This window comes from Aphanomyces astaci, assembly GCF_000520075.1.
Source record: "Aphanomyces astaci strain APO3 unplaced genomic scaffold supercont1.22, whole genome shotgun sequence".
Lineage (NCBI taxonomy): Eukaryota > Oomycota > Saprolegniomycetes > Saprolegniales > Verrucalvaceae > Aphanomyces > Aphanomyces astaci.
In genome coordinates, this window is record NW_009798285.1 from 325,634 (window position 1) to 347,416 (window position 21,783).

Here is a 21,783-nt window from a genome sequence, read left to right on the forward strand (position 1 = left end):
CCGGTGTGCGTCGACGGCAAGAAAATCACGTGGACCTCGGGTCTGTTCATCCTTTGCCATGCTCTTGTTGGGGGACATCGTCAAGTTACTTCGACACAACTGGTCAACAATGCTGTACAAGGTTTTGATTGGCCTATTATATCCAATCACAGCTATGCATTTTTCAATGGCTGACCAATTTGAGTCGGTTTTGGTCGAAGCTTTTCAGCATCGGCTCAATAATAGTCACTCACAGTACGGATAATTTTTGTACCACAGTGGGTTCAAAAGAAGTTTGCGACGGTTTTGGAAGTCTCCCAGTTGGAACATAGTATGAGAAAATTGCACTATTTCCTTACCGTACACAATCGTCACGATGCAGAAAATGGGTGGAAGCGTGAGGGATAGGATTCGTTAGGTAGCAGCACTAAGGGCGAAGTGGCCGGCGCAGGACAAGATCACTCGGGCACAAGATGGGAAAACCAAAAGTGAAATTGTGGACAACAAACTACCGGTAGTCTTACAGGCAGAAAACCGGGCAAGAGTTGGTGAGAACCTACGCTAATTTTCCTGCTCGGCCGTGATTGGGTCAGCAATCATGGACGTTAGACAGAAAACATCATGTCACTAAGCCAACAGTGCTGAGAGAATACTGTCCATGAGAAGTGTACAATAAACTTCAATCAAACAGCTGAAAACACCAAAGGGATCTGGTATGGTTACTTACTGTAAGTAGTAAATACTACTTACAGTATTATTAGTATTACTTTTCATTGGTAGTACTACTACTACTAATAGCTTGTACGTACCACTGTAGAAGTGGTTTGGGGATACAGATGGCTATATAGAACGGAAGTGTCACCAACCAGCTGACTGCACAACTATAGAATTTGAGAAAGTACAATTCCCTGCTTACAGTTAATTGTTCCAAAATTGATGTTAAATACTTTCGGGTATGTACCTCAATTTTAGTATACTCTGACCACCTCGTCTCTTGCATCTTAGTTGTTAGGGATCTAACCACTGGCGATGCAGTTAACCTGAGGGAGTGGAACTGTTTACTACGTAGTAGTACGAAACAAAAAAATACAAGTGAAATATTAATATTCGAAAAATGAACTCTCGGTTAACGGTATCTTCCAAGTAACATTATAGTAATACCGTCGTTATTACCTAACTTAGTACGAAACAAAAAAATACAAGTGAAATATTAATATTCGAAAAATGAACTCTCGGTTAACGGTATCTTCCAAGTAACATTATAACTAGTTCCAATCGCTAAACCTGCTAAAACCACTGGCAGAATGTATTAATACTAGTACTAGTACTACTTACTGTAGCTGCTTACCCGTCGGAATTGTTCCGGATAACTACCGTTTATCCGGTTGTATTGAATATCTATCCCCTCTGTCGGGATATCGGCTTATCAATGGTCGGTCATGTTATACTACTTCGTAGTACAGTACAAGCGTTATGCCCTTTCTCTAACATCTGGCGGGCGATTTCGCTGGCACCCAAGCACATTATTTATTTACTGTATATGAAGCTATGTAAATACTACATATGGAATTGACATTTTGAATACTGTACGACAAAACATGTCGAAAAATGTCCAATCCATGTGCATGAAAACGAGTAATCACGTTGAATGATAAAGCACGACTGAAACACGATCAGATTTCGATGAATCATCGACATTTCTATGTTTCGTCGAATTTTGGGTTAACAGTAAAATAACGGAGGCCCTTAACCGATAGTTCATTTTTCGAATATTAATATTTCAGTTGTATTTTTTTGTTTCGTATTAAACAGTTCCACTGTTGTTTTAACCCTGTTTCACAGTCAACGAGGGATTATGCCATCCGAATACACTTTTTTGCCCGTAGGCCTGTAACCACCCCTGGTGAGTATATATAATGCTCCCTGGGGTTAACTGCATCGCCAGTGGTTAGCTATCGCTAAAAACTGAGATGCATTTACGCCCTAGTAAGAGGCGAGGTGGTCATCCACGACGATACAGCCGTCGTGGTACTATTTTTCAAGTAGTGATCAACAAATGTGCCCCAAGAACAACATACATAATCGAGCACTAATTCCATGTAAAGTCTGTATATATATACTGTTTAAAGGACGGAGAAGGGTAGAGGGGAAAGAGGCGTGATGGAGAGGTGACGAGAATAGGGAAAGGGCAACATGGGTAGAAAAGAAAGGAATAAGGCAGATACAATGTGGATGAGAAGACTCGGGTAGAAGACCGGGGCTATCCTAGTGGGCCATACCACTTAAGTGGCTCAAGCTTGAGGAGGGAAAAGTACGTAAAAGTGAGGAGGCTAAAAAAGGCCAAAGTGAATGCTTGAGATAAAAGTAGTATTAATAGATGTCACCGTGCGCAATTTGCCTTCCCTCGGTCACCATTTTCCACCAATCAGAAGCATTGAGATACTAGTAGTAGATGTAAGAAATGGAATACGAGGTCAAAAACGAGATGCTAAAGAAATTTACTACATACTAGTATTCAATAAATAATACATACTAGTATATAGGGAATAATAATACTACTAGTATGCAGTACTCCGGAGTAGTATATACTACCGGTATTACTGGTAATTATTAGCACATTAAATAGAACGTGGTATGAAGCACGTCACCCATAAACTACCAACTTTTTCACAAAATTTTCTGACTTCTATTTCGTATTCATTACTCAAAATTTCAGCAAATTGAAACGTAGAATCGACTTATCTCAATGTGGTGAAGAAATTCTACGTCTCAGATTCAAATTTGGTGTTGAATTGGTCCAGAAATAGATATTTAACGTAGTGGTATTTTACATGGGCGCATGGATATTTGGCCATAGGGGTGGCCGCTGAGGTATATCTTGATTTTTGTATGTGGCTCATATCCGAAACCCCAAAAACGTTTTGTACGAGAAATGGCGACGAAACAACAAAAACTAGACAGGCCTCGTCACCAAGGTATGGGGAAAAATAATTGACTTGTTAATGCCACCTTGCTCCTTTTTAATATCCAAGCAGAATCCATCACACCTTATTTCTTACACACGATTGGCTATAACACTGACAGAAGACGTTACAGTGATGCTGCTCCAGAGAATTGTGCACTGATGAGTGCACTCCGACTATGTCCAATGTGGTTCTCCCCTTAGTGGTTCTCCCCTTACAGCTAACATTATGTTGTGCGCTCGGTTGGGTCGCAATGTCGTGATGGCTCTGGTGGGCCAACGCGGTGTCGCAAGAGGTCTTGGTAGCACCCATCGCAAGTGCTGAAGTGGCGGCTTTAGCACTTTGCGTTTGCGATGGGTGCTACCAAGACCTCTTGCGTCACCACCCGCGCAACCACGTGATCACACTGGCAGGGAGGTGTACGGCACCGACACGGGCTGGATGGTGAAATGAGGGATGGCCAATTTCATTGGGTTAGTAGGCAAGTGGTGAAACGAGACCTGTTAGAATTGACCGAGTCCTAAATACCACATCACATGATCTTGCTCTCATACACAGCCTACACAATTATCTCAAGGCTCCTTGCATCAACCGTCATCACAGGAGTAGAATATATCGCAACACGGCGTGATGAATCTACGCAGCGATTTTCGTGATTTCACGGCATCTCATTGGACAAAATTGGACAATTTTGAATTCGCAAGGTGACCTGCCTTGCGAATTCCAAAAAGAGACAGACACATGAAAAATAAAAATCATCAATACAAACTTGAAGATATATCTAATTGAAACTATACAATTTCAGAAGTATTTATGGAATTCGCAAGGTGCATACAAAATTGCCTATTTCACCTTGCTTTTTCTGGTTAATGACAATTAAATACAGAAAATAATTTATTGCAAAGCTCTGGACAATTACAATAATTGATTGCGCGAGATCCAAAATAATTTTATTTGAGCCAACAATATTTTATCTTATCATTTATATATAAATATAATTGTGCATTTAAATAATTGACAATTAGACAATTAAATATTTAAATGCAGCATGCAATACAATAATTGTATTGGCCATGCGTTGCAATACAATAGTGAATTGTTTTTACTCCGGAAAATTGCTAAAAAAAAATTCCCATACCCTGCTCGTCACTGCCTACGGCCTACCTGCCGCTGCCCGACAAGAAGAAAAGATAGATCATTCGGTGAAGTGAGAAGTTAGATCCGGACTCTCGTGTGGCCGCGCTTGCGCAGACGGTCTCCCGGGCGCTCAGGGCCAACGTAAGTCTTGGTCACTACTTTAGGTTTCACCCCACAACTTCATCCAATTTCATCCCATGTCATCCCAATGTCTCCACGCTTTGATTCAACAATTATACTGGAGTACCTAACTTACTGTTTGTACGTACTACTGTAGTAATACTTACGGGAGAACATTTAATATTAATACAACCTTGGATACTATGGTTAGTATAATATAATTGTTGAATTGGATGAAATTGGATGAAGTTGTGGGGTGAAACATTTGGTCGAGTTTTTTCATAAACTGATTGGTTTACCATATGTGGATTTTGCACCGTAGCTACGATATTTCAAGTCGGCGTCCAAGGCTCAGCCTGTTCAGTCGCCGTGGAGTGGCGACTACCTTTGACAAGGTGGCGCCAACCGAACAACAAAATGGCACCTAACTCCACACGCGTTGTACTGTCCTGGCCGTGTTTTGTCACTTCAACCTGGTCCTGTCCCACGTCAAAACACGTTTTATTGAAACTCATTGCGTTTTTCACAACAATCTCAATGTGTGAGAAATACAGTGTAGGACAGACACTAAGTAGGACAGTACTTTTTATCCACACGCCACCCTTGGCACAACTGCATTTTGCTAAAGATCGGTCATGCCAGAGGAAGAACCATCCCTGGGCTTCATGACCACCACGACTGACCGTACCGCTGGCGGGCGCAAGGAGACTGTGTGGGTGGACGAACCCCAGAATTCGCCCATCCTGTCACCGGGCGGCACAAAGTTCCGCAAGGTACTGCACAGTGCCTTGGGGTCTCCAGCATTCGAATCTCAACTCGTAGACTGTAGGGCCGCCGCATTTGCCACCTGGTGTATCTAGTGATCTTCCTCGTGATCGGTGGTATCACAGCACTCGTCATCGTCACCACCTCATCATCACAGCACTCGTCACCACCTCATCATAAAGATGACGAATTGGCGGCAAATGTGGCCATTTTGAAGCTGCCCGTGTTCAAGTACGCGTGCACGGAGAATCAGTGCGTGTACCAGAACTTGACCAAGGCCGAGGTGCTGTCGGGGGTGCCGACGATGGGGGACGGACTCATGAGTCTGCGGGTGTGCGAGATGACGTGTGGCAACGGCAGCATGTTGCCAATGCCGCAGTCCATCGCGATCGCGAGCAAGCCGGGGGAAACGGTGGCCGTGGACGTGACGTCGTTCTCGCACCATGTGACGACGTCCGACAGCGCCTTAGTCAAGGCCATGCAGGCCGCGTTCAACGAGCACATGGCCGCCAAGCTCAAGCTGGCGGTAGGTGGCGTCCAGGACAAGGGCGCCAGCGTCAACGTGGTGGGCACCATCGCGTCGGCCAGCACGGCGCTAGGTCTGGACACGGACGAGTCGTACGAGGTGTCGATCGCAGCGACGACGGTGACGATCACGGCCAAGACCGCGTTCGGGTACCGCCACGGTCTTGCGAGTGTGGTGCAGCTGGTGGACTGGTGCGACGTGTCCAGGAGCTTCCGCATGGTCAAGGCTGTGACGATCCAGGACAAGCCCGCGTACAAGTACCGAGGCGTGATGCTGGACACGGCGCGCAACTTTCACTCGATGGCGGCCATAAAGCGACTGGTGCGGACCATGGGCATGCACAAACTCAACATGTTCCACTGGCACATCACCGACTCGTCGTCGTTCCCGATCGAGATCAAGTTTGAGCCCAAGTTCAACTTGTACGGCAACTACCAGAGCGACATGGCGTACAGCCAAGCCAACGTGCGGGATATTGTCGCATATGCCAAGACCCACGGGGTACAAGTGATCCCCGAGGTGGACGCGCCCGCGCACGCCGGCGCCGGGTGGCAGTGGGGCCCCGACTACGACGTGGGGGAGCTCACGCTGTGCTGGGCCAACAACCCATTGGCCTACAACGAGTGCTACGAGGCGCCGTGCGGACAGCTCAACCCGATGAACGAACACGTGTACGGCCTGCTGGACAAGGTGTGGGTAGAAATGGCTGACATGTTCGAGTCAGACGTGCTGCACATGGGGGGCGACGAAGTGTTCACCAAGTGCTGGAAACGGTCCCCTGTCGTGTCGGACGCAGTGGCCAACACGACGGACGACGCTGAGTACTTTGAAATTTCTGCCAAGTTTCAAGAACGCGTCCAAACGAACCTGTGGAAGCACGCGCCATCGCGTAAAGTGATGCTATGGTCGAGTGAGTTGACGTCCTCGCTGTACTCCAAGTACCTCCCCAAAGACAAGATCATCGTGCACACCTGGGCAGGGATTCAAAATGGCAACGAGCCCCGGCACATGGCGGACGCAGGCTACCAGTACGTGGCGTCGTTCCAGGATCGGCACTACCTAGACTGCGGCCACAACGGCATCGACCGCAAAGACAACGGGTGGTGTGCGCCATACAAGACGTGGCAAGTCATCTACGAGCAGGTGCTCAACCCCAACATCACGGAGGACCTGATGCCGCTGGCATTGGGGGGAGAGTTGGTGCTGTGGACCGAAGTGTCGGGGGAGGCATCCATGGACGTCCGCATCTGGCCCCGAGCCGCCGCGTTGGCCGAGCGCGCGTGGACCAACCCGACGACGCGGTGGGATAAGGCGATGGCCCGGATGACCATCGCCACGTACCGCGTGGTCGAGAGCGGGTCCGGATCTGACCTGATTCAGCCGCACTGGTGTCGCCAACACCCCGGCGAGTGCCCGTTGATTGTGTGGCCACTATAGAGGCTGTACAGTACATGTGTACGGGGGCGTTGTTATTAAGCCGAGGCATTTTGGATTTGACCATTCGTACTGCACACTTTTAGCTCAAATTAGTATCGAAATGTCTCTATTTTCAAGGTGCAAAACCATTTGTAGTACTTCTGATGTATTATTAATAATATAACGACTTGTATATTTTCTTAATTAAAATCGGGTTCCATTGATCCGGATGTCAGTTTCCGGATTATTAAGTCTCCTGTGGCTTTGACAACAGGGAACCATGGTGCGCCCAATCAAGAGCACGCGCGGCGCGGCGAGCGTAGCGGACAAGCTGGAGGAACGCTTGAAGCAGGGCGACTACTATGGAGCCCTGCAGATGTACAAGACGTTGTACAGTCGATATGCTGCCGCGGGAGATCATTTGCGAGCCATTGACCTCGCGCACACCGCCGCGGTGCAACTTGCGAACCACGATCAGTGGACGGCGTCTCGGGAAATGGGGTGCTTGATGCTGGACTTGTACGTCGCGAACAAGTTTCCCGTCGATGACGGCAACAAGAGTCGCATTAAGGCGATCTCGGATGCGTTCCACAACGCGTGTCCAAAGGAAGAAGCCGAGTTTCTCAAAAACGCGGTCAAGTGGAGCAAGACGATCGGCACTCGCCAGCGCGGCGACCCCGAGCTGCAGCTGTGGCTCGCTCGTGTGTACACCCACGAGAAGGACTTTACGAACGCGAACAACCACTACCTGCACGCAGAGAGTCCGCTGGAATTTGCCGCCGTGTTGGTGCAACATGCCAACGAAGGGTACGCGAGCGAAGCCGACTTGTTTGTCGTTCGTGCGGTACTTCAGTACGTGTCTACTCTCATATGGTGGGTACCATCTTCTCATGATCGATGCGAAGGCTGGCGGCATTGGAGAACTTGCGGGACGCGAACGAAGTGCTGGCGGCATTTTTGGCCAAAAAGCCACTGGACACGCCGTTGGTCAACTTTACAACGTTTCTGTTGCGTACTTTGGAGGTATATATATTTTTGTATTTCTTCATATTTATATTAAAAGTGCAAAATGAACTGAAAACTCATCTTGACAGCAGCGCGATGCGTTGCCATTGTTCCAGCTGCTGCAGGAGCGGTACGCGTATGCTTTGTCTCGCGACCTGTCGTTCCGCAATGTAAGTCGATATATCCATCATGATATATTTGTATATATATATATATATATTGATGAAATGTCGGATAGTTTTTGCAAATCATTGGCCAAAAGTACTACAACATCCAGCCGCCACAGTCGGCGTTGAGCTCACTCATGAGCATGTTTGGTGGTGGAATGTAGTTCACTCACATGGTAGTAACTACTACTACGTAGTACTAGTAGGAGTTAGTACCCAGTGGATTCTAGATATCACATCGTTTAACAGGGATTGTACTACGAAAGTTTGTTGATGTGGTTTGAGGAACTCTTGAACAAGGACCGTACGCTGTTATGACGACTTTGGTATAAGTAGAAGTAGGTAGTCTACTAGTCGTGGCAAGACGAAGGGGTCGCGTCCTTCTTTCGCGCTTGCTTCTCGATTTCTTCAATCTGCACCAGGGACAGCGACTTGATCGGCATCAGTTTGGGTTTGCACAGCACTTCGCTGAGGTTGCCGCGCTCCGAGTACACGAGTCCTGCCTTGGGGAGGACTTCTTGCAGCATCTCACGCGGTTTCTATCGTGGCCACAGTCAAGACAGTTCATGCACAGAGCCATGACCAGCCAGCCTTACGTTCATATGTTGTGCGACGGTTGGAATTGGATCTTGCCAAACTTCATAACGGTAACCAACGTTCTATCGAATCCAAGACCATACCTAATTGGCTGAAATACAATTCTGATTTCGATTTTTGTGCATCTGATTGGCTAAAATACAACAAAGGACTTCATCAACATTATAGCCCTACTATAGTAGTACTACTAGTACTACTTGCTTGGTAGATCCTATCGGGGCTTGATTGAACATGGCGTCAGACGATGTACCGCTGTGAGTTCACATTGCATTCCCATACCTGTGCATTCATTGCTTATTGACGGTGAACTCAACACCCCAATACATGTCGGCGTCTAGGTTTCTACCCAAGGATATTTGCAGATATGTATGTGCAGCTTGTGTGAGTACTAACGTTACATTGTAATGTGAACACATCGACGGCACGTTAGATCATGAGAAACATCTAATATGTGCTTTTGAGAGTTCGCGTCACTATAAGCACGATCGATAATGATATGGAACCTCGAGGACGTCGTTCATATCGCAGTATATCGTGCTACACGAATACACAACACTACCAACAATCGAGTCAATATGAGTTGTGTGGGGCTGATCTAGGAGGGGATCGCACAGAAGAGGCAAACCCTCCACTCTCATCAACCCCAAAGAACTCCGAAGTCATCTCAGAACGAGGCAACCCATGGGAGTCCAGCTTTTCTTTTCCAAGCTTGCAACAGAACTAAGGAACAGAAGGATCTGCAAAGTTCCTGACGTGAGAATGGAGGTCCAACGGACAGCGGCGGCGGAAACTACTTGATGGTGACAACTCAATTTCGAAAGTGAGAATGATGTAACCCCGCCAACAAAAACGACTGGCTGGGAATGCAATTAGGTTTAAAAAACAAAACATTTTATTATGAGCTTTGGACGAGGTGTCAGCTTCAAGAGACATTTTAATTAAATTTAAAATACAATTACACTATTTGACGTTATATAGTGTTCTGATTGGTCCATTTGATTGGGACCAACTTTCCAATATGTGGCGGCGTCTCATCAAGCCATCGACGTCGGCACCGGAACTTCGAAAGCTAGCGGCTCCGTCGCGATATTTTAGTGGCAAAGCGCCCGATGCAGCAGCACTACAAGCGTCCAAGACACAGTCCATTGCGCCCAAGAAACAGATTGATGTGAAGAAGAAGAAGCCTCGATCGCCTGGCAAGTCAAAAACGGCGCCATTGACAGCCGCCACAACTCAACCCGCGATTGCAACAGGTGAAGCGTCGTCGTCAGCGATGGACCCTCACGTCCGCGACATTGCGATCTATGTGGCTGCGGCGACGGCCGTGTTGATGGGCGCCGCGGGGTACAAGAACTACATCGAAGATCACTCGTTGGTACAGTAGTACACCACTCCATGGGTTGTCGTCTGTCCAGGTTGATATGCCTACAAACCACGCTAGGAAAACGACATCTTCTCGCAGGCCAAGTACTTTGCTACGCGCAACAAGGCCGTGATCGACCTCACGGGGCTGCCGACGGACATTCAAAAGTTGGTTGACCCTATCGCGGCCGACGACGCGACGGAAGTGCATGGCACGATTGTGCTGGGCGGTGTCAAGTGCGTCCCCCTTGTTATAAAGACAACCTCTTCTGAACGATAAACCTTGTTATAGAGGCACCGCCACCATCGAGTACGTAGCCCTCGTGCATGTCAAGGACGAGCATGGCAAGCACGTGTTTACGACGTTTGATCTCATTCAATCGAACGAGCGACTGTCGCTGCTCGTGGACAACCCACGGGCCCCCAAAACCCCCGAAGAAGAAGCCGAGATCAAGGCCCAACGACAAGGGGAACTCAAGGAACTCGGGTCTAACCTAGTCTTGCCCGTATGTAATGAGTGTATCCGTCAGAGTTGTGGGGATGTTTTGCAGTGTTTTCTGGCAACACTTGGATATATATTATTGGGCTGATTCTCTCCGAACAATAATCATATATCGGTCGATTGTTTGTACGTATACTGCACTTGTGTCGGTGAAATTTCGCAAGCCATTCACACGATTTGAAGTCATATAGTAGTACTTCAATGGTTGCAGGAGTTTGATTGGCTACTTGAATAGAGTTCTAGTTTTTGATTGGTCGGGTGATTGTCTGCGAGTTGGTCCAAATTCGAATCAACTTGCGTTTCAATTTAGCTATTTTTATCAATATCAATATTAATATTAATTATTATATTATATATATACATAATTGCATGCTTACTCATTTTTATCGTCGATGTAGGGCATTGGGTTCTTTGCCGCGGGGTGCGTGGCAGCCTACATGGTGTTGCGTATCATCCGCAACCGTCCATCTTACGTCATCCAGGTGATTCAAAATCCATATATTATTTCACAAATATATATATATATATTGACAGGATGGATGGATAGCTGGCGCTGGACAGAATCAACACGGCGGCCAGGATCACTGAGATTTTAGGCACCCCCATCAAGCAAACCAACAAGAACATTTACCACGGCTCCATCACCGAGCATTTTGCCGCGTTCGAGTCCAAAGTGGCTGGCCCCAAAGGTACTAGTAGTATACTAGTAGTAGTACTAGGACTCATGCTACTGGTTGGGGTGATGGCAGGCGAAGGCACGATGAAAGTCCAAGCGCTGCGGGCCAAAACGGCCGACGCGCCGTGGCAGTTTAACCAGCTATCGCTGGACATCCAAGGGCGAGCTAAACGTGTGAATTTGCTCGATCAAGAGCGAAAATAGGACGATTTTATCACGTTTTTAGCTATAAATTCACTTTTTTTTGGGTTTTTTGGGCCCCCGAGACGACTTGGCTTGGCTGAGCACGGACACGACAAGCCCCACGAGGATCGTGTAGATGATCCCTGCGACGATGTTGAGGTCGCAGATGGACGTGAACGGCAGACACACGACGGGCGGTCTCGTCGCGCCTTCTGGGACCCCCCCTTGGAGTTTGCCTTGAACGTTGTGTCCCATGAGATGCGCAGCAACTTGCCGACGAATTTGCTCCTCCATTTCCTTTTGGGATGGATAGTACCCTCCTTTTCCCTGCTTGGATTTGTCGTACGCGAATTCATCGACAAAGTCCCTAGTTCGAAAGGAATGAGATCGCTGGCAACCATGGGACTGCATGGACACATACCCATCCTCTAGGTCAAGCCCCAGGCCATTGCCGTCATCGTCGTCGTCATCGTCGTCGAAGGTCATGCCATCTTGGGGCGCCGTGTACCTAATGAAATACAGATGAGCGATGCGATGTGGATGGATGGGGTGATTGATGTACCGTGGCGGAGGTCGTTGCACGGGTGCCTCCAGCTCTGGTTCTTCCGCAGATGGAAACTCGGGCAGTGGGAAACTTGCTCGTTTGCGTGAATATGATCCGATAGGGGGTAATTCTCCCTTGAACTTGCCGGCTCTCTTCAAGTAATCGAACAGGCGTTGTTGTTCCAGGGCATAGCATTCGTCGTCCTGGCAGTGCGATGTAGCCATCTCGACCTGCACACGAAGCTTCTTCAGCTCAATGTACCTTTCTTGTGCATTGTTGAAGTCTGACTCAACGGGTCCCGATGATGACTCTTCCATGAGCGCGCGCCGAACTTCGTCATGCACCGCTGCAACGTTGGGATGTTGCTTCTCATACGAATGGATTGCAGACAGCGTGTCCACGAACTTGACATCGCCACGGGTTTCGTGAATTCTCCCCGCCGTCGCAAGCGTCGCTGCTGACAGCGTGAGCATGAGCATGGTTGCCTTCATTTTACAATTGAAAACAAGACTGGAAATGGAACAGTTGCGATCTTTCGATTGTCGAACGTTCGTTATCTATACAGTATAGATTTTCATTTAATAGTCCATAGAACTTCATTTAATATTTGCATTATTTATCCTATATATTTTGTACGTATAAACAATAATGTATCCGGATATTGACTACAATGTGTGTGGCGGAATCGACTTGGAACGATGTGAACCAGTTGCGGGCGAGTCCACCGTGCACTGGACCACGTCCTCTCTTCCATACAGAAACATGTTATCTACTGATGACTTTGTCAGGCTAGAATTCCTTTCAAGGACAGATACGGATAAGACACCTCATCCTTAACCTTAGTATGTGTCACCGCTTAACTCGATTAGTCTTCTTCTTGTTTGGTTTGGCAATGGCCTGCCGGGGGGCGACGACTACGTCGTCCTGTATCCGTGCAAGTTGAGGGGTCGCTTGGAACGTTGGCAGCTTGAGCTGGCTTGCGCACGACGACAACGACTTCATCGCGGTGGTCACATTCTCCACAGCATACTGCTGGCGATATAGCTACAGTACCATGACCACGAGGAGTCTTCATCACCCCACACCCATCAGCGTGTACGTACATCTTTGCGTGCCAAGTCGCATTGGTTGCGCGTATATTGCATCGTACGCTCCGCTTTCTCCACAGCCAACTGATGTTTCCTTGCCAGTACAGTCTGATCACGATGGACACTGGCCAGTTCTACATAACCAACCATACATGTAAGCAGCATTTCTCCATAGTTGTCCCACCTACGTGCTTGGATTTGCTTTAACGTTTGATCCGTGCGTTCCTTCTCGGCTGCAAGTTGCCTCCACACCTGCCATCGTATGCATTCACCTTAGAATCGCATTCTCTTGACGTTACCACCTCCATGGCTGGTTCCTGCTCTTGCAACGTCTTCTGCTTTGCTTCCAACGTTCGCTACATGCAACATGTAAAAAATCGTTCCTCAACAACCCAAGCTAACTCGCATTCGGTGGATCGTGTCGGAGGTGTCCTTGGCTTGATGTTGCAAGTCGTGCAACTTTTGTAGCTTTTTCTCGTACATGTCGTCGGACGCGGCAGAGGTGTCGTATTCACGCAACCTTTCTTCAACCACTTCCACTTGCGTCTACCATAAGTAAGTCGACCATATTGCCAAAACACAGGATGTCATTCGTACTTTGAGATCCTGGTTCATGCCCTTGGCGATATTCATGTCGTGGAAAGCCACTGTACATTGGGCGCGAACAAGTTCCAACTCGGTAGACGCACTGGCCTTGTAGTGGTCCCCAGCGTCCAGCACGTCTTGAGTGAGTTCGCGAACTTGTCGTTCGAATCCTCCATCGTCTGGTTGCGACAGCGTACACTCAGTCCACCACACATCGTGCAGGAACCACAATCCCAACTGTACCGTGGTCACATGCCGCCGCTGTCTTTTTGCGCACTTGAAGCATTTCACACAATCGATCGTACACCTCCTTGAGTTGATCATCTGCTGCCTGTCGTTCGTTAGTCGCCCGTTCAATGTCCTGCCTACGTTGCCACGACTTGGTCGGCGACGCTTCAAGATGCAGCATCCTTAAAATGGAGTACCAAGCATCCGGAAGAATGCTGTGTTCGCTAGGTTTAGGTTCAACTTTATGTCACATGTATGATATGTCTAATTTCACATATGCGAGATGTCTGTTTGCAGTTCAACAACCCCAGCTGCGCTTGTGGTCATAGATGATGTATATCCATAACGTTAAGAGGGGAATTTGATTGACCATCACATTCGGCTAGGATATGGCCACCTTTCCACACTCCATAACGCGTTTCAAGTGTGAACTAAAATCTATTAACGTTAGTATAACATCAACTCGACACTACCAGCAAGGTCACGACTTGTGTGATATATCAACAACGACCACAAACTGGCAATCGTGGTGTTGGCACGTTGCTGTTTGTGTATCACAGTCATTGTACATGCTTAATCAAAGGTATGGTACGACGTCGTCGTCGCAGCTTCGTCGTCCAGTGGCAGAATCTCAGGGTACCGACTGCGTACATGTGCAAATTCTTGATCAAGGGCGTTCCCCAAGTGGGTCCGGAGATACGCTCCCATGAGTTGGCCCACCATTTGCAGCAAATACGTAGGGCGGATCGCTCCCGCCGCTTTGAAATGCTGGTTTAGAAACTACAACCAACATCCCCCATCCGTCCCCAATAAACAAATAAAGAAGTAAACCACGTCGCACACAATCGCTAAAGAGTACCGGAGAAAAGAGGGGCAAGTCGCAAAAGTTGTTGTGCCTGGTTTGAGCCAAAGCAAAGAACGCAGACGACGGATGTCGACATCGACGTGCCATGGTCTTGAGTAGCTCGAAATGAGAGTCCCATTCACTCAACCAGTGTTGGGAGATGATGCTGCACACCGGCACCGCCGGCACCCCATCGGCTACGACGTCCGCGTCCAGGGGTTCCATCCACATGTCGAGGCCCACCACGGCTTTGATCCGGGCGTCGCGCTTGGCCCTAACAAAAAACTCAATATGAATACACTGTGTCTCATGTGCAAATACACTGTGTCTGATATGAATACACTGTATCTCATGTGCAAATACACTGTGTCTGATATGAATACACTGTATCTCATGTGCAAATACACTGTGTCTCATGTGCAAATACACTGTGTCTCATGTGTCAAAATTGAATAGATGGATGATCGTTCGTCTTACGCTGAGAGAGCCGTGGCGCCTCCAAAGGAATGTCCGGCGGCGACTATGCGATCCAGGTCGAGTTGGTGGTAGAGCAGGCCGTCGACGTCGTCGTTTTGCAAGTCGGCTAGGGCGTCCAACACCGTTTGAATGTGGTGCACGCGAGTGTGCACTTGGTTGTTTCGGACAAAATAGCCTTCGCCCGCCCAGTCATCCAGTGCTGACTGCGGGGGGCGCTGGTAGTACATGTACTATGTAGTAGTAGTACACGAACACGAGTGTAAGAACCTGGCACTAGTATGTACTAGTAGTACGGTAGGAGAGATACTAGTCGTACCGTGGAACCGTCGGCATTCCTCGACACAGAGGCCGACCCGTCGTCGTGATTGACGGCGACGACCACAAAACCTAGACATAACCAGTCTAGCCATGGAACTTCACTACTCAAAGAGGAAGAGGATGTGACCTTCGCTGGCGACGTATTGCGTGATACTTGAGTACATTTCCAAGCTGCCTCCCATACCATGGGAGAAGACCAGCACTGGCCACCCTCCGGAGGATTTTGCAACCGGGACGCCGACCCGCGCCCATAAGGTGCCGTTGGACAAGGACGCGAAGAACCATGTCGGGAGGTTGATGAACGTATGCAGTCCGATGGCTAGGTGTTTGCCATGATGCAGGTAAGGAAGGGCCGTCCCGCCATCCTTGGTGTCGGTGGGGTAGAAGATACGACAGTCGACGCCGCGGAGGCGCATGGAGGTGCAGCCTACCAGTGGATGCAGGTACGACGGACGTGGAAACAACGGCAACGGGAAGAGAAAGGTGGCGGCAATCGCAAGAACGAACAACACCCCTTGGACCCAAGCAAGCCACAATGGCGCCGCAGACTGTGACAAGCCACTGGCGGTGTTTAGGATGAACAAGATGTACCCAGGAGTTAGTTCCACCCGCCACGTGTGTGCGGCAAAGACCAACAGGACGACTGCGGCAACGATGCCTTGAACCGCGTGGTCGGGCAGTACATGGAGAAGCACGCTCTGTACAAGCAGCAGCAGCAGCACCACGAACTCCACCCGCACCTGTCTCTTCATGGCGCCTCCAGGGGTGGTCGATAAATGCAAGCTACAAAGTGTGCCATTATTGGTTTTTGCACCCAAGATTTCGGCATCGTCCTGGCAGACTCAACATTTTGTAGTAGAACGCGACGATGTATTTAATAAATAATTGTATTGAGAACTTGAATACTGTATCAAACCGATTGAACCTTTTTAATTTCTTGGTCGTGACCGGGCAATATAAAACATATGCACCACATGTCATAGTTTAAGTCAAACAATAATATTGATCTCAACATGACATCCTACATCGAGTCGTCGTGACTACACTATTTGATGTCGAACCACGGAAATAGTGTATATTCGAGAGGCCATTGGCCACCAGCCAACTTCGAGTGCTGTTCGAGTTGGTCGCCCATTTTCAATCTTATACGTATCCCATGTCTTTTCGTGGAGGTGCGCGAGGTGGTGGACGTGGTGGTGGCCGTGGGTTTAGCGGCGGTCGAGGTGGCGGCCGTGGCTTCGGCGGACGCGGTGGTGGACGCGGCGGGTTTGACGAAGGCCCGCCTGCGACCGTTGTAGAGCTTGGCGTGTTCCTCCATGCGTGCGAAGACGAAATGGTGTACAAGTCCACGAGCGACAAGGTCCCGTACTTCAACGCTGGTGCGTTCTTGGAGAACAAGACCAAGATTGGCAAAGTCGACGAAATCCTCGGCGCGATCAACGACGTGATGTTCACGGTGAAGCCGGACGCCGGTGTCGCCCCCAAGTCCTTCAAGGCTGGCGACAAAGTGTACATTAGTCCCGACAAATTGCTTCCCCTCTCTCGATTCACCGACCAAGGCAAGAGCTCTGGAGGTGGGCGTGGTGCTGCGGGCGGCCGTGGAGGTCGCGGCGGAGGCCGAGGTGGCGGACGCGGTGCCGGAGGACGTGGCGGTGGCCGCGGCTTCGGTGGCGGACGTGGCGGAAGCTTCGGAGGTGGACGTGGAGGCAGCAGCTTCGGCGGACGTGGCGGTGGTGGCCGTGGATTTGGCGGCGGTCGCGGCGGTGGACGAGGTGGTCGATTTTAGACTAAGTATGTAAATAGATAATGGATAGGGCTTCCGGTATTGTGTAACATTGAACCATGTACTTTGAACTGTGTCGAGTTGACGAATGCAAGATAAAGAATGTATTGATTTTTGAGACAGCGGTTGGTGTGCATATTCGTGTAGTTCGTCCAATCCTTCGAACCGCAATCCTCGTAAATGACAACCCAATAGTTACAGTGTGGGAACTGCTGGTATGTCGGCCGTGCTGGGAATGCAAGCCGCGCACCGTTTCACGGCTAGACCTGTGTCAACATGACCCCTGTTTCTTCACGTTGGTCGAGGCAAAAGCTAGTAATGATTACTATCAATCGTAGGTGGCATGGTAACGATCTCGGCGCTGTTTTAAGAGATCAACACAATTATCGCCGTGCTAGAAGTTCTCGAGCTGTTCCCCATTGCCCACACTGGCCCCGCAGCCCACTTTTACTGAACGCACTACCAATCCGGCCGCCCCCCCTTGCCTCCACTCATCCCTTGACCGAGTCGCCCACATCTCGACTCATGGACAATACAAGGGGTGGCCAGCTAATTACCCTAACCACCCCGACATGCTCGCTATTTAAACCCCCACATCGCTCCCTCCTTGCTGTGATTCGAGGGATTGCAGTGCGAAGAAGTTCCAATGTCAATACCGCTGAGGTGTAGTGGTCAGAATAGGAGGCAAAAGTGACAGATGCGATGGGGGTCATCGAGTGTGTCGTACGTGAACTTGACGGTACAGTCCTTGCAGAACGCCGAAGCAGCTATGAACTTTCACGGAGTGCTTGCTTACCTCGTGACAACTCGTGCTGATGGCCTTACGGCGCAGAAGGGACAAATGTTGCTGCAATGCAAGCACCTAGTCGTCTTCATTGACAGTTCTCGTCTAAGTTAGGATAGCTTTGTCAGCTACGATGATCGAAATCATTGTCTAGTGTCGGCGTCAATGGAAATCGGGCCACAAAAGTGACAACTACATAATTGCCTACGAAGTCCACTATCACAAAGTGGGCAAAGTCGCAGGGCCAGCGCAGTCGTTGGCCTGCACGCTGAATCTGACAAGATTGGATGACAAGCCAACTAACTTTATATAGATAGTCGATCGCTGGGGAATCGTTGGCAGCGGCATCAAGAGGACTTTACGCCTCAGCATATTCGAACAAGGATGTATCTGGTGACCTTCGAGTACAAATGCGTGAGGACCGACAGCAGTGCAACTCTCTAGTGGTTGTGGATGTCGGTGGGGGGTATGTAGGCATGGCAGCATGAAAGTCCGCTGTATGCAGGACCACTGATATATACTTGGCAGGTAAGGCTATAGGTTGGAGCATGATCTCCCAGGATGGGGAGGCCACCGAATTCCAAACGTAGCTTGGCTCAGTCCCCCAAGACCGTCCACTAGTAACTGATTCGAATCTCCGTTCAAAACAACACTGACCACTTTCACAACCCCCACACAACGTCAAGGCATACATATTTGACAAACGGTGACCCTCACTTCGTTCAATGAAGCGATGTTAATGCTCGGACATTGGGCCGGCCATGGGCGGCGTTGATTGATCGCCATGGAATTGCGCTCCAATCAAGCAGGTACCGTAGGCATACGACTACTTGTGTGTCTTCTCGTGGTTTGAGATAGGCACACAAGGCAAGTTCGAGTGCTGGGACTTGAATGAACTACATCGCTTATAGCCTGTGAGTTGGCTCGTTTTTGGTTTCGAATTGTCATTTTGGGACACTTTCATTCGCTAGAGATTACCTTAAATAGTACAATCTGTACTTTGCAAGATACAGTATTCTCAACTACTACCTGGTAATTTGATTGAATATTAATATGATAACGTTAATTGAACAAATATAGACCCAATACAATAACCGAGAGGTTTATTATCCGCCGGATCTTTATCGTGTCAAAGGCACATTTTAATTAATTAAATCGGATTATTGGATTTGAAGAAATCCACATACCAATTGTAAGTCAAATAAAAATATTTATATAATCCTACACATGGCAGCCACACATATAATAATCTTTGGGTATTTCCTGATTTGCTGCCGCAGTCGCCGCCATGTATGACTTCTGCTTGACCCTTCCTGTATGCGACGATCGTCTCTGTTCATCATCACACCTCTCATGCTTCTTGTAGTATGGTGCAGCTATCGCTGTTGGTGGTATTGTCGGCTACGTGAACTCCGGAAGCTCTGCCTCGCTCACAGGTATGCTTGCCAAGCTTGCCCACTCATCATCGTCGTCATTAACGACTTTACTAGCTGGCGTGGGTGCGGGTACCCTGCTCCTCATCTTCGGGTATGCCTCGTATCAAGAGTTTCAGTCGAGCCCGGTGGTGTCCAAGACGTGGTCGGCCCTCTCCCTCGGCGTGTCGTCGGTGTTGAGCGTCGTTATGGGCCTTCGCTACAAGGACACGCAGAACTTTGTTCCCGCGGGTGTGATTGCCGGCACGAGTATTGGCATGTCCCTCTTCTACATCTCGATTCTCCTCAAGAAGAACAAGGCCAACTACAAGAAGAACTAACTAGACACACGCCACCATCTCCTAATGTTGTCAACAGGCCATCTCGTCCATTTTCTCGTCTACTAGTACTTCCAAGCGCCAGTCATGGCCTTCATGCATGGACACGCTTCACACTATTTGATGTCGGGCATGTGAATATTCATTGACATGCTACATGCGACGCAACCGCGGCGTAACGTTGAGGGTTTTCTTGGCGGCGAAGTTGGCCCGATACGTGACGGCGTACTCGACGACCTCTCGCAGCGCCTTGAGCAGCCAGTCTCGCTGCAGCGCGTTCTTGAGCTTGAGGTCCAGCGTGCGCTCTTCGGTGACCAAGCTGAGGAAGCAGTCGGGGTCCAGGATCGGCGTCTTCTTGGCCGCTTTCTTGAGCACGGCAGTCTCCATGCCGACGTGGATGGCTTTGACGGCATGCAGCGGCAGGAACGCGTTGCTGCGCTCGCCTTGCTTGGACTGCCAGTACAGCATACTCGGGTGGCATTCGTCGTAGAAGAGCTTGGTCTCATGGGGTTTACCCCGTCGGCCAAACTTGAGGATGTGCAGGTCGTTGATGACGCTCTTGGCGAGTTGGAGCGTCACGGTGAGCTTGGATTTGGTTTCCAACAAGCTCTTTTGCGCTTGCGATTTCGACGTGAGCTCGTCCTGGACTTGGGTGCTCAGGTGGCTCAGCTGCGGAAACAACAGCTCCTTGGACAATCTATAAACCAACAACGTCGTCACATAACATCGTCACATGATTACTATTTGCCACTACATCCGTGTAGTTGGACGAGGAGAGAGATATATAGTGAATGAACGTACTCCTTCTGCGTGTACTGGGACAACATGTCACGAAGCCGGCCCTTGGCCCACGGAAGCTCGTGCATCACCCCCTTGACGTACCGCAACTGTCGCAACATCATGGCGTTTTGCTGCGGGCCGAGCTCCAGCACTGGCGGTGGGATCGCCGCGGCCGCGGGGTGAAATGTAAACAGACTCAAGTTCAGCGGCTTAAACTTGCGTGCAATCTTAATGGCCCAGCGCTGGTTCTTGGCGGTTGTGATGGACGAGAAAGGAGCAGTGCGGGCATTCTGTTTCGGCTTTTTAGCTTTGACAAGTACGAGTTGGTTGGCCATCCCGTGCTTCCCAGGGCTCACGCTGACCTTGCCTGAGTTCGACCCGATTAGGAATAATCCCTGGGATATCGAGAGATAGGTAGGTCAGGTACCTGGGCTGCTTTTGCACGACGTGAGCGACTTGCGGCGGAGGCTGCTTCGACGGCGAAATGCGGACGAGGCTGGCGTGACGACGGCTTGAGGTCGTGGCAATGGACTGAAGGTAGGACTGATGTTCGCGGGAGGTTGCTTGGTGTCGATGGCGTCTGGCACGTGGTACTTGGCCCCGCGAGGGGGAAGAAGGGAGGATGCAAATTGCTTCTTTTCCTCTTCTGGCTCGTTGTTCGTTTCATCTTCGGGCCGCGCGTCGCTGCTCTCCTCGGCTTGATTCGAGTCACCCACGGCGTGGTCGGCTTTCTTGAGTACTACGTCGTGGAGACGGTCGATTTCATTGAGGCAGTGTGCTAGCGTCGTGTGCAACGAGTCGCGTTCGAGGCCATCGTAATGCATCAGTTGCTTTAGCTTGGATTTGGTCGCGTCGCTGTCCCACTTCATGTGCTCGAGAAGGTAGTGGAGGTACTCGTGGAGCGGCGGAGTGCAAGACAAAGCGGCATCATCAACGGTCTCGGTTGTGCGAGCCGGGTCGACCTTGTAGTCCTGGACACTGACCTTGCTGAGCGTCGCCACCTCTGGGCTGTGAGATTTGCGTCTATGGCGTGTGATGATGTTGGCATTGTTGGATGCTGAAGGCTGCATGGCTTGGATCAAGGACGCCATGGAGATCGAGCGAGACGGCGGCGACAGACCTTGAGCAAATCAGCTTCTGAACGCCATTATCACGCGCTGCGTGCATGAAACGTTCAACGTTGGTCAATTGGGTCAGTAGCCAA

The 21,783-nt window shown here is 49.4% G+C and overlaps 10 protein-coding genes across 14 annotated transcripts; 5 read left to right on the forward strand and 5 right to left on the reverse strand.

Annotated features, from left to right (window-relative positions):
* The first annotated feature begins 4,760 nt into the window (after nt 1-4,760).
* On the forward strand, nt 4,761-7,100 carry H257_09230 (hypothetical protein). The gene is made up of 2 exons (XM_009835383.1): nt 4,761-4,972; nt 5,029-7,100. Exons 1-2 carry the CDS (start codon nt 4,835-4,837, stop codon nt 6,925-6,927), a joined length of 2,037 nt encoding a protein of 678 aa, XP_009833685.1. The 5' UTR covers nt 4,761-4,834; the 3' UTR covers nt 6,928-7,100.
* A 20-nt stretch (nt 7,101-7,120) lies between these two features.
* H257_09231 (hypothetical protein) lies at nt 7,121-8,694 on the forward strand. Its single transcript, XM_009835384.1, has 4 exons — nt 7,121-7,758; nt 7,812-7,929; nt 8,004-8,081; nt 8,150-8,694. The coding sequence occupies exons 1-4, from the start codon at nt 7,187-7,189 to the stop codon at nt 8,240-8,242; spliced, it is 861 nt and encodes a 286-aa protein (XP_009833686.1). The 5' UTR covers nt 7,121-7,186; the 3' UTR covers nt 8,243-8,694.
* Nucleotides 8,369-8,695, reverse strand: H257_09232 (hypothetical protein). The gene is made up of 2 exons (XM_009835385.1): nt 8,675-8,695; nt 8,369-8,617 (listed from the first exon to the last, which is right to left on the reverse strand). Exons 1-2 carry the CDS (start codon nt 8,678-8,680, stop codon nt 8,429-8,431), a joined length of 195 nt encoding a protein of 64 aa, XP_009833687.1. The 5' UTR covers nt 8,681-8,695; the 3' UTR covers nt 8,369-8,428.
* Nucleotides 8,696-9,681: 986 nt separating this feature from the next.
* Nucleotides 9,682-11,479, forward strand: H257_09233 (hypothetical protein). The gene is made up of 6 exons (XM_009835386.1): nt 9,682-10,050; nt 10,117-10,274; nt 10,330-10,543; nt 10,938-11,021; nt 11,087-11,228; nt 11,289-11,479. The coding sequence occupies exons 1-6, from the start codon at nt 9,694-9,696 to the stop codon at nt 11,417-11,419; spliced, it is 1,086 nt and encodes a 361-aa protein (XP_009833688.1). The 5' UTR covers nt 9,682-9,693; the 3' UTR covers nt 11,420-11,479.
* On the reverse strand, nt 11,315-12,451 carry H257_09234 (hypothetical protein). The gene is made up of 3 exons (XM_009835387.1): nt 11,961-12,451; nt 11,820-11,906; nt 11,315-11,765 (listed from the first exon to the last, which is right to left on the reverse strand). The coding sequence occupies exons 1-3, from the start codon at nt 12,431-12,433 to the stop codon at nt 11,450-11,452; spliced, it is 876 nt and encodes a 291-aa protein (XP_009833689.1). The 5' UTR covers nt 12,434-12,451; the 3' UTR covers nt 11,315-11,449.
* A 305-nt stretch (nt 12,452-12,756) lies between these two features.
* On the reverse strand, nt 12,757-14,038 carry H257_09235 (hypothetical protein). 4 transcript variants are annotated; one of them, XM_009835391.1, is made up of 7 exons: nt 13,859-14,038; nt 13,628-13,794; nt 13,433-13,576; nt 13,333-13,386; nt 13,219-13,282; nt 13,046-13,164; nt 12,757-12,986 (listed from the first exon to the last, which is right to left on the reverse strand). In XM_009835391.1, exons 1-7 carry the CDS (start codon nt 14,022-14,024, stop codon nt 12,792-12,794), a joined length of 909 nt encoding a protein of 302 aa, XP_009833693.1. In that variant the 5' UTR covers nt 14,025-14,038; the 3' UTR covers nt 12,757-12,791. The 4 variants fall into 4 exon arrangements, with proteins under 4 accessions (XP_009833693.1, XP_009833692.1, XP_009833690.1 ...); XM_009835390.1 differs by having other exon boundaries at nt 12,757-13,164; XM_009835388.1 differs by having other exon boundaries at nt 13,628-14,038.
* Nucleotides 14,039-14,268: 230 nt separating this feature from the next.
* On the reverse strand, nt 14,269-16,277 carry H257_09236. Of its 2 annotated transcripts, XM_009835393.1 has the most exons (5): nt 15,610-16,277; nt 15,481-15,551; nt 15,165-15,394; nt 14,703-14,961; nt 14,269-14,623 (listed from the first exon to the last, which is right to left on the reverse strand). In XM_009835393.1, the coding sequence occupies exons 1-5, from the start codon at nt 16,232-16,234 to the stop codon at nt 14,417-14,419; spliced, it is 1,392 nt and encodes a 463-aa protein (XP_009833695.1). In that variant the 5' UTR covers nt 16,235-16,277; the 3' UTR covers nt 14,269-14,416. The 2 variants fall into 2 exon arrangements, with proteins under 2 accessions (XP_009833695.1, XP_009833694.1); XM_009835392.1 differs by having other exon boundaries at nt 14,269-14,961.
* A 361-nt stretch (nt 16,278-16,638) lies between these two features.
* H257_09237 (hypothetical protein) lies at nt 16,639-17,281 on the forward strand (the record flags this gene model as incomplete). Its single annotated transcript, XM_009835394.1, has 2 exons — nt 16,639-16,991; nt 17,047-17,281. 2 exons carry the CDS (start codon nt 16,639-16,641, stop codon nt 17,279-17,281), a joined length of 588 nt encoding a protein of 195 aa, XP_009833696.1.
* A 2,023-nt stretch (nt 17,282-19,304) lies between these two features.
* On the forward strand, nt 19,305-19,852 carry H257_09238 (hypothetical protein). The gene is made up of 3 exons (XM_009835395.1): nt 19,305-19,364; nt 19,416-19,485; nt 19,540-19,852. Exons 1-3 carry the CDS (start codon nt 19,338-19,340, stop codon nt 19,800-19,802), a joined length of 360 nt encoding a protein of 119 aa, XP_009833697.1. The 5' UTR covers nt 19,305-19,337; the 3' UTR covers nt 19,803-19,852.
* A 55-nt stretch (nt 19,853-19,907) lies between these two features.
* H257_09239 (hypothetical protein) lies at nt 19,908-21,707 on the reverse strand. Its single transcript, XM_009835396.1, has 3 exons — nt 21,007-21,707; nt 20,601-20,946; nt 19,908-20,496 (listed from the first exon to the last, which is right to left on the reverse strand). The coding sequence occupies exons 1-3, from the start codon at nt 21,668-21,670 to the stop codon at nt 19,953-19,955; spliced, it is 1,554 nt and encodes a 517-aa protein (XP_009833698.1). The 5' UTR covers nt 21,671-21,707; the 3' UTR covers nt 19,908-19,952.
* Nucleotides 21,708-21,783: the final 76 nt, after the last annotated feature.

Coding starts and splice junctions, on each gene's coding strand:
- H257_09235 (XM_009835391.1), bottom strand. CDS start 14,024: ATGCTGCATCTTGAAGCGTCGCCGACCAAGTCGTGGCAACGTAGGCAG. Junction 13,165..13,218: donor GTTAAAGCAAATCCAAGCAC/GTAGGTGGGACA, acceptor TTGGTTATGTAG/AACTGGCCAGTGTCCATCGT. Junction 12,987..13,045: donor GCGACTTGGCACGCAAAGAT/GTACGTACACGC, acceptor ATGGTACTGTAG/CTATATCGCCAGCAGTATGC.
- H257_09238 (XM_009835395.1), top strand. CDS start 19,338: ATGTATGACTTCTGCTTGACCCTTCCT. Junction 19,365..19,415: donor ACTTCTGCTTGACCCTTCCT/GTATGCGACGAT, acceptor TGCTTCTTGTAG/TATGGTGCAGCTATCGCTGT. Junction 19,486..19,539: donor AAGCTCTGCCTCGCTCACAG/GTATGCTTGCCA, acceptor CGACTTTACTAG/CTGGCGTGGGTGCGGGTACC.
- H257_09230 (XM_009835383.1), top strand. CDS start 4,835: ATGCCAGAGGAAGAACCATCCCTGGGCTTCATGACCACCACGACTGAC. Junction 4,973..5,028: donor GCGGCACAAAGTTCCGCAAG/GTACTGCACAGT, acceptor CGTAGACTGTAG/GGCCGCCGCATTTGCCACCT.
- H257_09234 (XM_009835387.1), bottom strand. CDS start 12,433: ATGAAGGCAACCATGCTCATGCTCACGCTGTCAGCAGCGACGCTTGCG. Junction 11,907..11,960: donor GTGCAACGACCTCCGCCACG/GTACATCAATCA, acceptor GTATTTCATTAG/GTACACGGCGCCCCAAGATG. Junction 11,766..11,819: donor GGGCTTGACCTAGAGGATGG/GTATGTGTCCAT, acceptor CTTTCGAACTAG/GGACTTTGTCGATGAATTCG.
- H257_09231 (XM_009835384.1), top strand. CDS start 7,187: ATGGTGCGCCCAATCAAGAGCACGCGCGGCGCGGCGAGCGTAGCGGAC. Junction 7,759..7,811: donor GTCGTTCGTGCGGTACTTCA/GTACGTGTCTAC, acceptor ATCGATGCGAAG/GCTGGCGGCATTGGAGAACT. Junction 7,930..8,003: donor TTCTGTTGCGTACTTTGGAG/GTATATATATTT, acceptor TCTTGACAGCAG/CGCGATGCGTTGCCATTGTT.
- H257_09239 (XM_009835396.1), bottom strand. CDS start 21,670: ATGGCGTCCTTGATCCAAGCCATGCAGCCTTCAGCATCCAACAATGCC. Junction 20,947..21,006: donor GTCGTGCAAAAGCAGCCCAG/GTACCTGACCTA, acceptor GGTCGAACTCAG/GCAAGGTCAGCGTGAGCCCT. Junction 20,497..20,600: donor TCCCAGTACACGCAGAAGGA/GTACGTTCATTC, acceptor GTTGGTTTATAG/ATTGTCCAAGGAGCTGTTGT.
- H257_09233 (XM_009835386.1), top strand. CDS start 9,694: ATGTGGCGGCGTCTCATCAAGCCATCGACGTCGGCACCGGAACTTCGA. Junction 10,275..10,329: donor ATTGTGCTGGGCGGTGTCAA/GTGCGTCCCCCT, acceptor ACCTTGTTATAG/AGGCACCGCCACCATCGAGT. Junction 11,229..11,288: donor CAAAGTGGCTGGCCCCAAAG/GTACTAGTAGTA, acceptor GGGTGATGGCAG/GCGAAGGCACGATGAAAGTC.
- H257_09236 (XM_009835393.1), bottom strand. CDS start 16,234: ATGAAGAGACAGGTGCGGGTGGAGTTCGTGGTGCTGCTGCTGCTGCTT. Junction 15,395..15,480: donor GGAATGCCGACGGTTCCACG/GTACGACTAGTA, acceptor ACTACTACATAG/TACATGTACTACCAGCGCCC. Junction 14,962..15,164: donor GGCGCCACGGCTCTCTCAGC/GTAAGACGAACG, acceptor GTTTTTTGTTAG/GGCCAAGCGCGACGCCCGGA.